Here is a 14,100-nt window from a genome sequence, read left to right as displayed (position 1 = left end):
TTCAGCTTTATTACAATAAATTACAAATAAAAACTATTTTACATTTTTTTTTATAAGGATACACTTCGCAGTGAACAAAAACTGCTAAAATAGTAATATGTAGATTTAGTTGGGATGGCATACCAAAACGCAGCTCATTCCTGAATAACTTTATTATGACCGGTTTAATTTTTCATCTGAACAGAATAGAGAGTTCAGTTCTCCCAATTAACCAAGTCTAGCTACTGAGATCTGATTTCTTTGGCTAAATGAAAATTTCAATTCAGGTGTTGGTAAACGTTGCTATTGATAAATATTAAAACGCATTATTATATTATGTTTTATATTTTTGCCACTGACCTTTTTTGAAAGGGCTTCGGGAAGCAACCTTAGCAATAATAAATCTGCTCTCTGGTCAGCTCCATTATGTTATTCACTCAAAGTATCAAATACAAACTGTCCATCCTCGTCCGTTTTAGATTGTGGATGTTCCAGCTTCTTACAGAGAGAGACTCTTTGTGGCATAGTTTGAGGGGTCACAAGAGAATAAACTACTACCTCATTACAGGGCCCTGTTTTACTGAGCTCCCTCATTCAAACTCTCTAAGGTGTGACTCTCAGCCTACAGGGTCATGAAGAGTTCACCGTGAATAACAGGTTAAGTTAGCATCATTGTGAAACGTCCTCCTGACCTCCTTTCCTCTTCTTCTTGACTCGAACCCCACCATCCCTCACTTGCTGCTCTCTCTGTGACCTGAATAATGCTCCCTCTCTCCATGTGAACTCTAGGGGTCATGGGAAGATCCCTGTGTTCTCACAGATGGTGAAACTGTATCTTGTTAAATCATGGAGATGCTTTGTGAGCTGGGGGAACAGGGACTGGGGCTTTTTCATGGAAATCCAAGTCTAGTCCATAAATAGCTCTCTCTTTCTCTCCTCCTGTCATTGTGTGAAGGGCTGATTGTAACGTTTCTTTTTTTCTGTGCTTCCAGGGCGTCTTTCAAGGTGATGCTGAACGGCCCAGGAGCTGCCAAGGATCATAAGTTAGTGCAAGTGCAAAGCACCACACATCAACATGGGGTTAGCAGATTGAGAAACACAGAGAGCAAGCTTTGCACTTCCTCAGATGCTCTTACCTGAGACTGCATGTCATCTGCAGGGATCCTGGTCAGGAATCAGTCAGATCTCAGACGCACTGCCTGAAAGAAACAGCATTTTAAATGACTGTTATTTCTTTCTTTTTTATTTCTATCACTACTACCACACTTGACATCTACTGTACTTTCAATGGAAAGCACTAAATCCTGCAAAAAAAAAGTCAACAGATGGCATCATGTGATAATTAGCATATTGATGACATCACAGAGTCATTTTTGCATTCTCATGTATATATTTGTTTAATACGTTTAAATATATGTATTTTTCTGTCGACTATAGAAGGAAAAAAAATGAAAAAGTGACTGAAACATGGCAAACTGCTAAATTAAGTGACAATATCTTTAAGAACACTAATTGATAAAAAAAAAAACAATGATATTAAGTTCGCTTAACTTTTTATTTATCAAAGAATCCTGAAGTACGTATCACAGGTCCCAAAAAATATGAAAGCACAACTGTTTTCAACATTGATTATAAATCAGCATATTAGAAATGATTTCTGAAGGATCATGTGACACTGAAGACTGGAGTAATGATGCTGAAAATACAGCTTTAAATTAAAGGAATACATTACATTTCAAATTATTTTAAAATAGAATACTTTTTTATTGCAATAAAATTTCACAATATATTTCCATTTCATTTATTTATTTTAAAGCAAATGCAACTTAATTTCTAAAAAAAATTAATAAAATGTATTTCCCAATTTCGTTTGGTCTTTTCTCATTATCTCATAGTTCTTTGCATGTTTTGCTCTCTCATTGCCATGGTCATGTCTTGGATGGTCTCAGTGGCTGTAACAACGTACTCTACCATGATTTAACCTCAATCTGTGGAGTGGGCTTGTCAGAGTTCATTTCTGATTGCTTGAACACTTTTTTTGATAAAAAATTAAATGTGCAAGGCCAGAAAGTGCAACTACAGCTACAAAAAAATCACAAGACTGCTTTGTTGCCATGGCATTGAAAAACTAAACAATGACCACCGGTCAAACTTTCCAACAAGTCATAAGTGTGTGAAAACCAGCACAGATGACCAATCATATCTGCTGTAAACATCCTTAGATATAACTGAACCAAAAAAATGATTAAACAAGGAAAACATACGAACATTTTCCTATAGCTCTACAAAACAAAAGTTTAAAAACCACAAAAAAACTCAGTCATCATGGCAACCGGGGAACTGTCCAACATAAAATGTTTCATATGACTTTAACTTTCCATTTGACATCAGTGTTTCCCGCTCTGAGAGAGCAACCATGAAGCAAGCACTCCTAGAGTGTTTTCCATGTGAGATGATTAACTATGAACTGGAGACCATAATGACTGCCGTCAGTTTCCTGAATGCTGTATCCACTGCTATGAACACTGGGCTTTTCACACAGGGGATTATATGTTGGGTTATTCTCTTCTCTCATTCTCTTGGCCCAGATGACTCACCAGTCTTGAATGAGTTCCATTGCATAACAGAAAACAATTGAGTGTGTGTTTATGTATATGTGCTTCACAATGATCTCTCAGTATGTGAGGGTCCCACAGCGTGGGGTGTTTATGTGCATGAGTGGCACTGCTTATTAACACATATGGATTTGAACTGTATCTGTTAATGAGAGTGCGCAACATTATCTCATGAGAATACGTGTGTATTTAGGCTGGAGTGCAACGCTGGGACATAAGTGAAATAGGACTAAACATGAAAGGAATAATTCTCTCAAAAATTAAATTTCTGTCAGTTATTTGCCCACGTGTCATTTCAAATGCAAAGTTTCTTCAGGGAACACAAAACCTTTGCAAGTGAATGAAGATTTTCGCTGTGCAACGCAGAAGATTTGCAAATAAACAAAATTACTCTGCAGAACACAAAAGTTTTGCAAGCCAACAAATTATATGAAAGTGAATGCAAAAATTCTGAGGGAAAGTTTCTCTGGGAAATGGAGAAGTTTTGTGACTAAACACAAAGTGTCTTAAGGAGAACACAAAAGTTTTTCTGGGAAGTTTTACAAGTGAACAGTTGTTTGGGTGAATGCAAAAGTTTTGCATGTAAATGCAAAGTTTCTGTGGGAACACAAATATTTTTCAAGTGAATTCAGATTTTCTCTAACAAAAAATGTTGTCTGTTCCTCACAAAAGCTACTAAATGACTTAGACATAGATTAGCAAAAGTCAAAAAGTTTTACTTTTCTAAAACTGGTGCTTTTTGTCATTGGAGTTTGGTTGAATCCATCCACATTCACTTTCATTGTATGTGTACTAACTGCCAGGGCATTCTGCTAAACAGCATCTTTTGTGTTACATGATAAGAGGAAAGTGTGTTTGGCATGTGAGGGTGTGTACAAAACATTACAAAAACATTTCAAAATCCACATAATTTAGCATAAAAACAAAATAGCAAACCACAAATATCCTATTTGCCTTTCATGACATCATGTGACACACGCAAGGATCACAGCTGTATTTGACATGTCAGCGTGTTACAAACAAATCATTCATGTTCCTGCTCTTCAGCAGTCCACTGAATTCAGTTTGTAAAAGGGTAACGATTTCAGTGCATTCAATTAAACACTAAGGCCATTCATTCATATGTTTCACAAAAAAGAAAAAGACGACCAACCTTTTGCCTGTTTTTTAATTTATAATTATGAAATCCCTTTGTTGCAGACTGACATGCTTTGCAAAGTCATATATCACAAGTCACTTAATCAAAATAAAAGAAAGACCCATAATACTCAATAGCCAGTTCGGAAATAGTACAACTAAGAGTAAAGGAGAGTTGATTTATTGTACTGTCTGTCTCCACATGTACTGTATGGAGGAGACAAAGAGAGCCGTGTGTATGTGGGTGTGGGTGTAATTATACATCTGTATGAACCTGTCAGAGGACTAAATCCTGAAGCACTCAAAATCAGGGATGGGTCATGGTGGGCATTAGTGAGTTTGACTAGTTTGACTAGTTTGACATTCAGACAGTTTGCACTCTACAACTCTTAAAGCAATATACATACCGTTCAAAAGTTTGGTACTTTTTTATATCAATATATGCTTCTTATGTCTATTTGAAATATTCACATTTGAAATATAAATGTTTTGTAACATATAAATTCATTTACTGTCTCTTTTAGTTCGGTGAACTAACCCTTTGATGCATCCTTGCTGAACAAAAGTCTCTAACTATCTTACTGACCCCAAATTGAGCTGTTCATATGTAATGGCAAAGCTGAATTTTCCAGTCATTAGGGTCACATAATCTTTTAGAAATCATTCTAATTTGCTGCTCAATTAATATTCTTATTATTATCAGTGTTATAAACCATGATTTTTGTTCAGGATTCACTGACAGTTCAAAAGAACAGAATTTATTTGAAATAGATATCTTTCTAACATTATAATCGTCTTTACTGTCAAGCGATTAATCGCGAATAATCGCATCCAAAATGAAGGCTTTATAAATATATATATTAAATAAATATACATAAAATATTAATGTAACTTGAAAAAAAATTTACAGCACAATTTAATTAATTTTTGCTGAATAAAGTACTGGTTTCTTAAATTAACAAATAAACAAACTGATCCCAAATTTCTGAATGGTAGTGTATATTTAAATCAAAGGTTTTCCCTGCTTGAGAAGCACTGGTATAGCCTAGCTGTTTTAGGACAAAAGAACCTGTCTAATTTAAGCCCCCCTTAAGAAAACCATCCTGTTAGGTTCAGGTAAACCCAAACCCATACTGATTATACAGAGCTTCCTAAAGATCAGTGACCTGACTCATGTTCAGTCAATCAACTGACTACTCAGTTTGAGACCACCGTCTTAAAGGTGCATTCTGAAACAAAAGATCTCTAAATCAAAACATTTATGCCTTGACGAGCGAATGAAGAAACTGTAGACTGGACTGCAATGCTGTTGGCTCCTCAGACCATTATTACCTAAATGAGCAGTGTGTGAGAGAGAAAGAGAGAGCACATTCTCTCAGGACTCCTGAAACACAACCTAATACGGTCACGTCTCCCTCAGAGAGCCGTTGGTGAAATACGCTCAGATTCTTCCTCAGAACACATTCAGCATTACTGCTGTTTGTTTTGAGCGCTCCAAGCAATTTTTGCAGATTACAAAACTCAAACAAGCATCTGCAATGCATAAATGTTGCATTCTTCTGACAGCAGGCTAGCAGACCTGATTTGTCCATTTATCTTCATCTGGGACATACAGAACTGTGCTGGAGGGTGTATACATAAACTACATTTGACGTTATATAGGTCTATATCTACTAGATTGCAGTCTTCAGTATCACATGATCCTTCAGAAAACAGTCTAATATGCTGATTTGCTGCTCAAGAAACAGTTCTACCGATGTATGTTTGTATACAACACACAATTCTGAAATGTATTTGCTTGAAGAGCCAGTATGATAAAAGGGGAGCTATTGGGATGATGTGGACGAGTGGGATGAGGAATGTCCCTGCGGAGGACTCTGTGAACTTGGCAATGACATCAGACACGCATCCCACAACTCTGAGGTCACTGGCACAAGATGGGACGGCTGGCCTGTTCCCCAATATCTGGAAATGTCTTTGAGCTCCACATTGCGCCATGTGTTTGTCACCTGCAGAGTATTTACTGGGGATGATCTAAAACAAAGTTTTGGCATTCAAAAACCTTTATCCATTTAAAACAGATAAAACCGCAATAATCATCCACTCATAAAGCGCTGACATATTGCAATGCACAGGAAAGTGGATCCTAGAACCACAGAAACACCTTTGCATCCTGACTTCCAGGAAATAATGTACATCAGCCATTCAGAATGGTGCTTTTGATTTTTGAAAGCCTGTACTGTACAATACACTTTAAACAGTCTTTGAATGTCTATTTGAAGGAATAGTTCACCCAACAATGTATTCACCCTCAAGTCATTCCAAACCTGGACTTTTTCTTGTCCACCAAATTAAATTCAATGGCGTTCTGTTATGTTTTGACTGCAATTGTATAAACAAAAACAGCTGAAGCACTCTTCAAAATATCTTCTTTTTTGTTCTGCAATAGAATGAACAGATTTGGAACAACATTATATTCTAATTAAATACGTCTTTTAGGCTGTGACTACACATAGGTAGAAAAAAGCATTGCTCTTTGGCCTGCTTCATGGGAAAAGTGCAACCTAAATGTCAAAACACTGTTCCTCTGCTCTTAATTCAGTCCTTATCTGCGTTTCATCTTATTTTATAGGAACAGACATGCAGGAAATCTGTAAGACCTAAATGAAAAATCATTAACATTTAATCAGGGTTCTGCTTTTTATGAGCCACTAAGAGTTCCGGCAACATTACTAAGCATTACGGCCTTTAGCCGAACACGCATACCATCTGTGACGAGTAACTGGTTTGATTAGGACACAAACTCTGCTTAATGAATGTCTGGTAAACTGCAGGGGTCAGTAAGTTAATTACTGCAGTCAAATCACTTGCATATGTTGAAGATACATCATGCTGCAGTGATGCTCTATGCAGACGAGTGTTGCTTTAGATTGTTTATAATAAAACCCTGTAAACCACAAACTCCATTGTATAATTGCATTCTTATTGGTTTCATCAATAATAGGATCTATTTAATCCCACAACCAGCAATAGCCCTGAAATACAGTGTTATATTGATTATTCTATGTTGTGTAATAACAACACATTTGGGTTCATACTGACCATTTAGCAGTGGCAGCTCAGCTTTAAGGATTCATCTACATTTAATTTAGAATTTAGTGTTTGATAACTTTATAAAATGTCTGTATATTCGCTACTTGCTGAAGGGCGCAGGTAAATATGATGTATTATTTTGTGTTTATGTGAAGATCTTTTTTCAAGTTTACTTCAATAAGAAGTTGTTACTTTTAAAAATAAATGTTAAAATTGGTAGTTCTCAATTATACTGTAAAGTTTAATGGCTGTAAACTCTTTTAAAAGAACAATTTCCTAGAGATATCAGTAGTATTAGTATCAGTGAAACTCGCCTTCAGTCATAAAAAAGATGCCATTAAACAAATATAAAAAAATATCTTTATGTTGTTTCTACATTAATTTGAAGATTGAATGTGAAATATTGCAATGACTTAAAAACCAGTTAACTTGGATGTTACCATTTTTTTTTTTAGGGCATACTCCCAATGACATCATCGCTGAAACTTTTCCTGTTTCACATCCACTGATGTTTCCATCCGCCGTCAGGTGGTTTTATATAGAGATAACAATTTACCAGCCGAATCACAGTATTATGCCTTTCTTTTATGGCCTTTCTTTTATATTCTTTTTAAATAGCACTGAAAACTATCCACATGCTCAAACTCTGTGGGAATCCAAGACATTTAGTAAAGTGAAATCATGTTTCCCACAGGGAACTTTATATGGATAGTTCACATAGAAACAAGGCTTATGTCATCATATACTCACCAGCTTGCCATTCCAAAATTAGTTATTATTTATTTCTTCTGTGAAATGTAAAAAGTGACTTTTTGACAAACATCCTGGTCACTTTTTTCAATATTATAAAAGTGAATGAGAATGGGGTCTGTCAAGCTCCAAAATGACCATAAAAATCCATAAAAGTAGTTCATATGGCTCATGCGTTATATATACTGTAAGGTTTCATGATAAATAAGATTCGATCACAAGCTCAAATCATTCTTTTGAATTGGATCAGCTCAAAGTTAACAGCTCACTGAGGGCAAGATTATCAGTGCATAACATATAAAACTATAGCCTAGTTTGACTTGGAATACAGCACATGAGTTACATAGGCCACATTTACGATGCTTTTGAGTGCTTTTGGAAACTTTGAAAACTTCAGTCGCCATTAATTGTAACTGCATGTTTGTGTCCTTGAAGAAACCCATATACTGTAGGTTAGGAACAGCAGGAGGATGAGTAAATGATGACATTTCTTGTTGAACGAGTTGTTTTAGGGCAGCGTCACCAGTTACGAAGTCCGAGTCTTGGGTATGATTGAGTGACCTATGGAACATTAGTGAATGAGCTCCACCCATCCTCTCAGCAGATCCAGTGACTTCAGTAGGGAAGAAGTGCACTACAAATCAAACAAAAGTGAACAGCTCTTACATAATACTGGGTCACATGTTTCATGCTGGGTATGACGTGTTATTGCAGATGCTCTTTGGCCACAAATTGTCATGTTTGTAAGTGTTTGAATACGTCAATTTGTCTGTTATCAAGACATTATGAGTTTTTAGGGAGTGCGAACTGAATATACTGTAGGATACACATCATTCCTCAAAGATAATAACTGCTCGAGCAACAGCGCTCGTGACAGCTGTGAAGTGACAGCTTGTTTTAGCACTCACATGAACACGTATACATGATTGCATTTGATAAGATAAATACGTAATAAAAAATCAATTGTTTACCCTGACCAAGGCCTGTGTGTTTAAAGCTACCCAAGAATACTTCAGATTTGAGGGGTCAACAAAGAGTCTGATCCTGATAAAAGATAACATGTGCTTTTATTTTGTTTTCCAGTTAAAATATCCAAACATGTATATCTGCTTTTAAAAAAGCCATTAAGTATTTTAAAACATTAGATTGAGTTCGCACTTGTGTAGATAATTTTTTTAATATATAATATCGCATAATTTTGCTTCTTAAATCTTCTTAAAATCTTTTACAGATGTTGAGATTTTCTTACTTGAAAATGCTGACTTAAAAAAATTGGTCTGGTTGACCTTTGTAACAATAATAAGTTAATTTTTTAGCGTGATAAACCCTCCAATTAAAAAAATGACTGAAATGTGTGGGTAATACACACACAAATTACTAATTTGATTCATGAGTCAACTAATCTAGATAAGATTCCAGAAATCATAGTCTCTCTCTAGTCACATTTTCACCTCAAATCTCAGGTGGTGTGGTGACTATAGCCAAACAATTACCTTTTTTTTATTATTATTGGAAAGACACCAAAGTGAGAGTCACACAGAATATGCAGACATTTATAACTTCTTAGAAGCCTGTGAAAGTGTCAATTCAATCATTAACAGACTCACTGAATAACCACATGTCACTGAAACCATGTGCAGACCTTTGCTGAGAACTGTCTCAAATTCACCACATTTTTGACCATACTGGTGAATCCCAACTGTCTAATAAGAGCATTTGCACACTATCCCCCAGTGAGTGATGAGATGAACTCTATCCTGCATCTCCATTCATTTTCACGAAGGCATTTAGAAAATGTCCTGAGCGTGGGCGGTTTGTTTGTTGCTCTGGAAAAGATGATCATTCCATCGTGAGGTTTATATAAATATATCAGCAGATACAGTATAATATACTTTCAAGATGAGTAATTAACTGTTCCTCTCAATTCAGTTTATATGTTTACACTAGATTCACATCTATTACATAATTAGTTTTTTGTGCACATATTCAGGGGCGGACACTTAGGACATACTTAAATATCTATAAATGTCTTTGCATTATATAAGCAAACACCAGTGCAGTAGATTAAAAGCCATTTGCAGATTGTATTTTGCATGATATTTGATATATAATACAATGAAATCCATACACTTTACATGTAGCTTAAGTATCAATATAGTTTTGACTACTGTATATTAAATAGACAAATATGATTGTTTCTGAATGATCAATGAATTGTATTGGAATTACACATGAATTGTGTATTACATACTGAATGTCATAAATGCAAAATAGAATGTTTTGTATTAATCCTCATGCATAGTTGATCAGCAATCCTCTCTATTGTCTGATAACATCTGAATGAGTCACATTAATCTTGTGCCACTTTGTTTATCAAATGAAGGTAAATGGCTGAGAGAGCTTTTCTGTTTCTGTGCTGTTAAATCATAAAGAGATGTTGTGTGCGTGTGTGTGTGTGTGTGTGTGTGTGTGTTTTAAGAGATAAAAGTTAGTAGATAGACAAAGCATAGTAGGCCTAAGAGGCAAGATTAAAACAAGAGATCTGACATCATGTCTAGATCATATCACTTACTCGAGGGTCACACTGTATGATTTTTACAGACTCTTACATTTTTTTTCTTGGGCAATATGATCCCAGGGAGATCTCTGGTAAAAACAATGGCACACTGTGTGACATCCACCACCATTTAGGTCAAAGTGTACACAGCCAAGCTGCTAAGACTTTGGTCCCAATTGTCAAAATTGTTCTAACTCTGTTCACGCTTAACTAGCAAGCGCATCTTGACCCTTTTTTACCCTAATTAGTTTGTCTACAACAAGGTGGCATCACTGGCCTGGCCTGTTGTTTCACACTCGAAAAAGAAACAGATGAGAAAGAACAACAACTAAACATGCCAATGAAGACGCAACAACAGACAAGTGCTTGAGTAAGGGCCTTTAGAGAGACCCGCAACTTTAAAAAGGTTCAAAGATATTTTATTGGTCATAACTTCTGGAAAGAAAAAGCACAGACACTGGACAAATCTTTTTTATATTTCTAGTGCATGTGTCAAGTGCCTGTGTTCATGCACACTATCAAATTATAGTTTGAAAGGCTCTGCTTTCATCTGTATGTATTCACTAGAATTTGCATTCAAATTGGGCTACATACTTGTGTGTATGTATATACATATATATTTGCAAAAATAATGGCTGTTTTCAAACTGGTTTCCTGAAAACTCCCCCTTCTGTCACTGGTTGAACAAATAGGTAGCCCCGCCCCAAACTCACTCCCCTGGTCAAGCTGTTGCTTTGCCAGGCTGGGTGCGTTTCCAAAAAGCACTGTTAAGTCACAAGTTCCATTAAACTCTATTGGCAATGACGGAACTCGCAACCATAGTTGCTTTTGGGAAATGCACCCCTGGTCGGATGCTCAAACAAACAGCAATGTTTAGATGATACAGATATGTCCAAGCAAACAATCCCTGCTGAACCAAACCGAGACAGCCCACGCCACAGATGGAGGACAAACACCTGGACATCACACTATAAACTATAACTATCGCCGATATTGTGAGAAGAATTTCATAAGTTACACTTTTCAGGGAATTCATCCAACTAATGGCATTCTTATAGTTGTCTCTGCACATAAGTAATAGAGGAATAAAATAAAGTACTTTAAACTTAAAAATAACAAGAACGGCAGAACAAAGTAAAGGCCATTTAATCCTTTAAAATCCATCTAATCTGTTTCACTGCTTACTCTTTTACAGGTCTGTTACTCTCTACCTTTTGATGGATGTGAGCAGACACCATACAAGGCTCTGCCATGCGTCTGTTTACAATCTCCCGTTATTACATGATACACACATTAATCAGCAGCAGGTCCATCTGATCACCATGTATGGTCGTCCATCGTTCGACTCAGTTGGGATGGATCCCACAAACAGTTTGATAACTATGAGCCAAAATGGGCTCCTCCACACGGACCTTCCAAAATCAACAACACCCTACAAAGCATGGAGTTCATGAAACACCTGTATGGACCTGTTGAAGACTATTCTAATCAGCACGACATCTCTCTGTAAAGAACCTTTGTTGTACTCTTATGAATCAGAATCAGAATGAGCTTTATTGCCAGGTATGTTTACACTTATGAGGAATTTGTTTTCGTGATAGAATACATATGTATATGTAGATCAGAGATTGGGAAATGCTTCATACCATGAGGGCCGCCATAATATGTCATACTTATGTAATGAGGACTAAAGCAGTCTTGCACACACTCACGCACACATGTAGCATGTGAGAATATTCTCAGAGAGATCAGTGTGTGCTGCTGAGGGCTGACACTAAAGTCTGCTCTCTTTAACCTTACAAAGGTGAGAAACACCCAGACAGATGTGTAAAAATGCAGGTCATATTCAATTAGATTAAGCCATCAGTCACTGACAAGAGAAATACTATGGGTAAACTTCTAACCCTAAACCTAACCATGGAAATGTGTGAGCAGTTTGACCACTTATCACATCATACATATTTTCAGTATTGATATTAGCTTGACATCTTGATATCATATCATGTTGCATATCTAAGACATACACAGTATACTGGAACCACAGTGTGTAGGTTATGTAAGATGTCTTACATTTATCGATATCGGCCGATAATGGATAATACATTTTTTGTGTTAATTTCTTATTTTTTACTGTAAGATTACCATTGACATCATCTAACGCTCACTTAAATTTGCGATTTAACGAAAGTAGCTATAGATCGTTCCTTCTATATTGTGACATGGTGTTGCGGTTTATCATATAATACAAAAATATAGGGTGTGGACTTGCGTCTATGCATCAGATGTTGATTAGAGCTGCATTTTACAGGTGCAGTACATTTTAGCGGCATCTAGTGGTGAGGTTGCGAATTGCACATAGAAAAGCTACTGTCTGGTGGCTGACGCGGGACAAAGATGTCGTAGTCTGAGACAGCAGAAAGTAGCCAGTCAAGCAATGAGGTTTCTTTAGACAGGTAATTAAAGATTTATATTTACCTAATTATTCACTAAACTGATATGTTATTATGACTTAACTCATCGTGTCAGTGTTTTATTCACAAGATGAACAAAGTGCTGAAACGCCCTCTCAACATAGCGACTTCCATGTAAGGGGAATGCAAATTTGCCCATTCTGATGTAATAAAAATATAATGGTTCATTACGTCAGGTTTTTACACACCTCTGAAAACATAGTTGTAAATATTATATTGAATTTATTTTATTTAGATTCTCTTAAATATTACACACTGCACCTTTAAATGGAGTTCTGAATAGGACCTGGCTTTCAGTGGAAGGAAAGGGGTGGTTTACGCAGACTAAATGATTAAAGAAGAGAGGTCTTTATGAGTTGTTATACCAGAAGATCAGGTTATGCCATTTTTATTTAAAATGGTAAATTAAAAGAAAAAAAAACGAAGCATGCATAGATTAATCTTTCATAACAAGATGCATTTAGAAAATACAGTGACACGCACACACACAGATGTTTCGTTTTCTTTCAAATCAAAGTGTAAATACATGTAGAAAACATATCCTTGTGGCACGGCTGACACAGAAGAGCGTTAACACTTTTTTTTATAAGAAGCTATATTTTTAGAACATTTGTCATAAATACATTTTTAACATTTAAAATTATAGGAATACTTTCATTAGGATAGGACGGGATAGGACAAATACTTTCATTGTACTTCTGCATCAATTTAACTTATTTTGAGGACCACATAAGTAAAAAAACAAATGGCTTATCTTACCCACTCTCCTCTGTAAGTATTATACATTTAATTTAATATCTTATTGCATAAACCTATATAATATGCTAACAAACAACTAATTTAGAACATTAATATTATTTTTAACTATTTATAACCTACTATTAAATTGGTTTTAATCAAACAAGATGTGTTATAGATTACTAGTATCAAGACAAGTGATTATAATGGGAAATATACTTAATAACAAGAATTAAAATGGGACAAACAACTAAATATTCTATATGATGATTTACCTGCTGGCTTGCTGGAGCTTTGAATGAGTGTTTACAATGTTAAACTGACTTTAGTAGCCTCCCTTCACTCTTTCTCTCCATCTCTGACCTCTTTTTTGTGAAGGCATTTTTTTTTTTTTTTTCTTGTCTACAAAGTGTGCCAACAACAGTCACTTTGTTGACTTGTTTAAATCATAATTTTAATTACATAATTATACCTTTTTTTTATTTTGTACATCGTATAAATACAATTAAAACATTAAATCATCAGTTAGAATATTTGTTTTTGTCCTGTGGATCTTAAATCATAAAGTAACACCCTCTGAACCAAATTAATTTGAGGCCAGGCTATAATAATCAAACGTCAAACAAATCACACCACTCTAAACAGGCAAATTCAGTACAGCCAAAACAACAACTAACTGTTTCAATGAAGATCCAGCCACTCAAAACCAACGTGTTTTAAACACACGTAGAAATATGAAAGCAGAACACCATATGTGACT

At 35.7% G+C, this 14,100-nt stretch overlaps 1 protein-coding gene across 6 annotated transcripts in view; it reads right to left on the bottom strand.

Moving 5' to 3' along the window:
* LOC113107363 (vinexin-like) overlaps nt 1-14,100 on the bottom strand; it is a 44,529-nt gene that overhangs the window by 22,802 nt on the left and 7,627 nt on the right. For all 6 annotated transcript variants that reach the window (XM_026269810.1, XM_026269811.1, XM_026269814.1 and 3 more), the window contains exon 2: nt 1,116-1,178. In XM_026269810.1, the coding sequence (XP_026125595.1) occupies nt 1,116-1,127 (12 nt within the window). In that variant the 5' untranslated portion in view covers nt 1,128-1,178. The remainder of the gene's footprint in view (nt 1-1,115; nt 1,179-14,100) is intronic.

The sequence above is a fragment of the Carassius auratus genome, chromosome 8 (assembly GCF_003368295.1).
Source record: "Carassius auratus strain Wakin chromosome 8, ASM336829v1, whole genome shotgun sequence".
Classification (NCBI taxonomy): Eukaryota; Metazoa; Chordata; class Actinopteri; order Cypriniformes; family Cyprinidae; genus Carassius; species Carassius auratus.
Note: the sequence above shows the minus strand (reverse complement) of the source record. Positions and strands in the feature narration are given on the sequence as shown.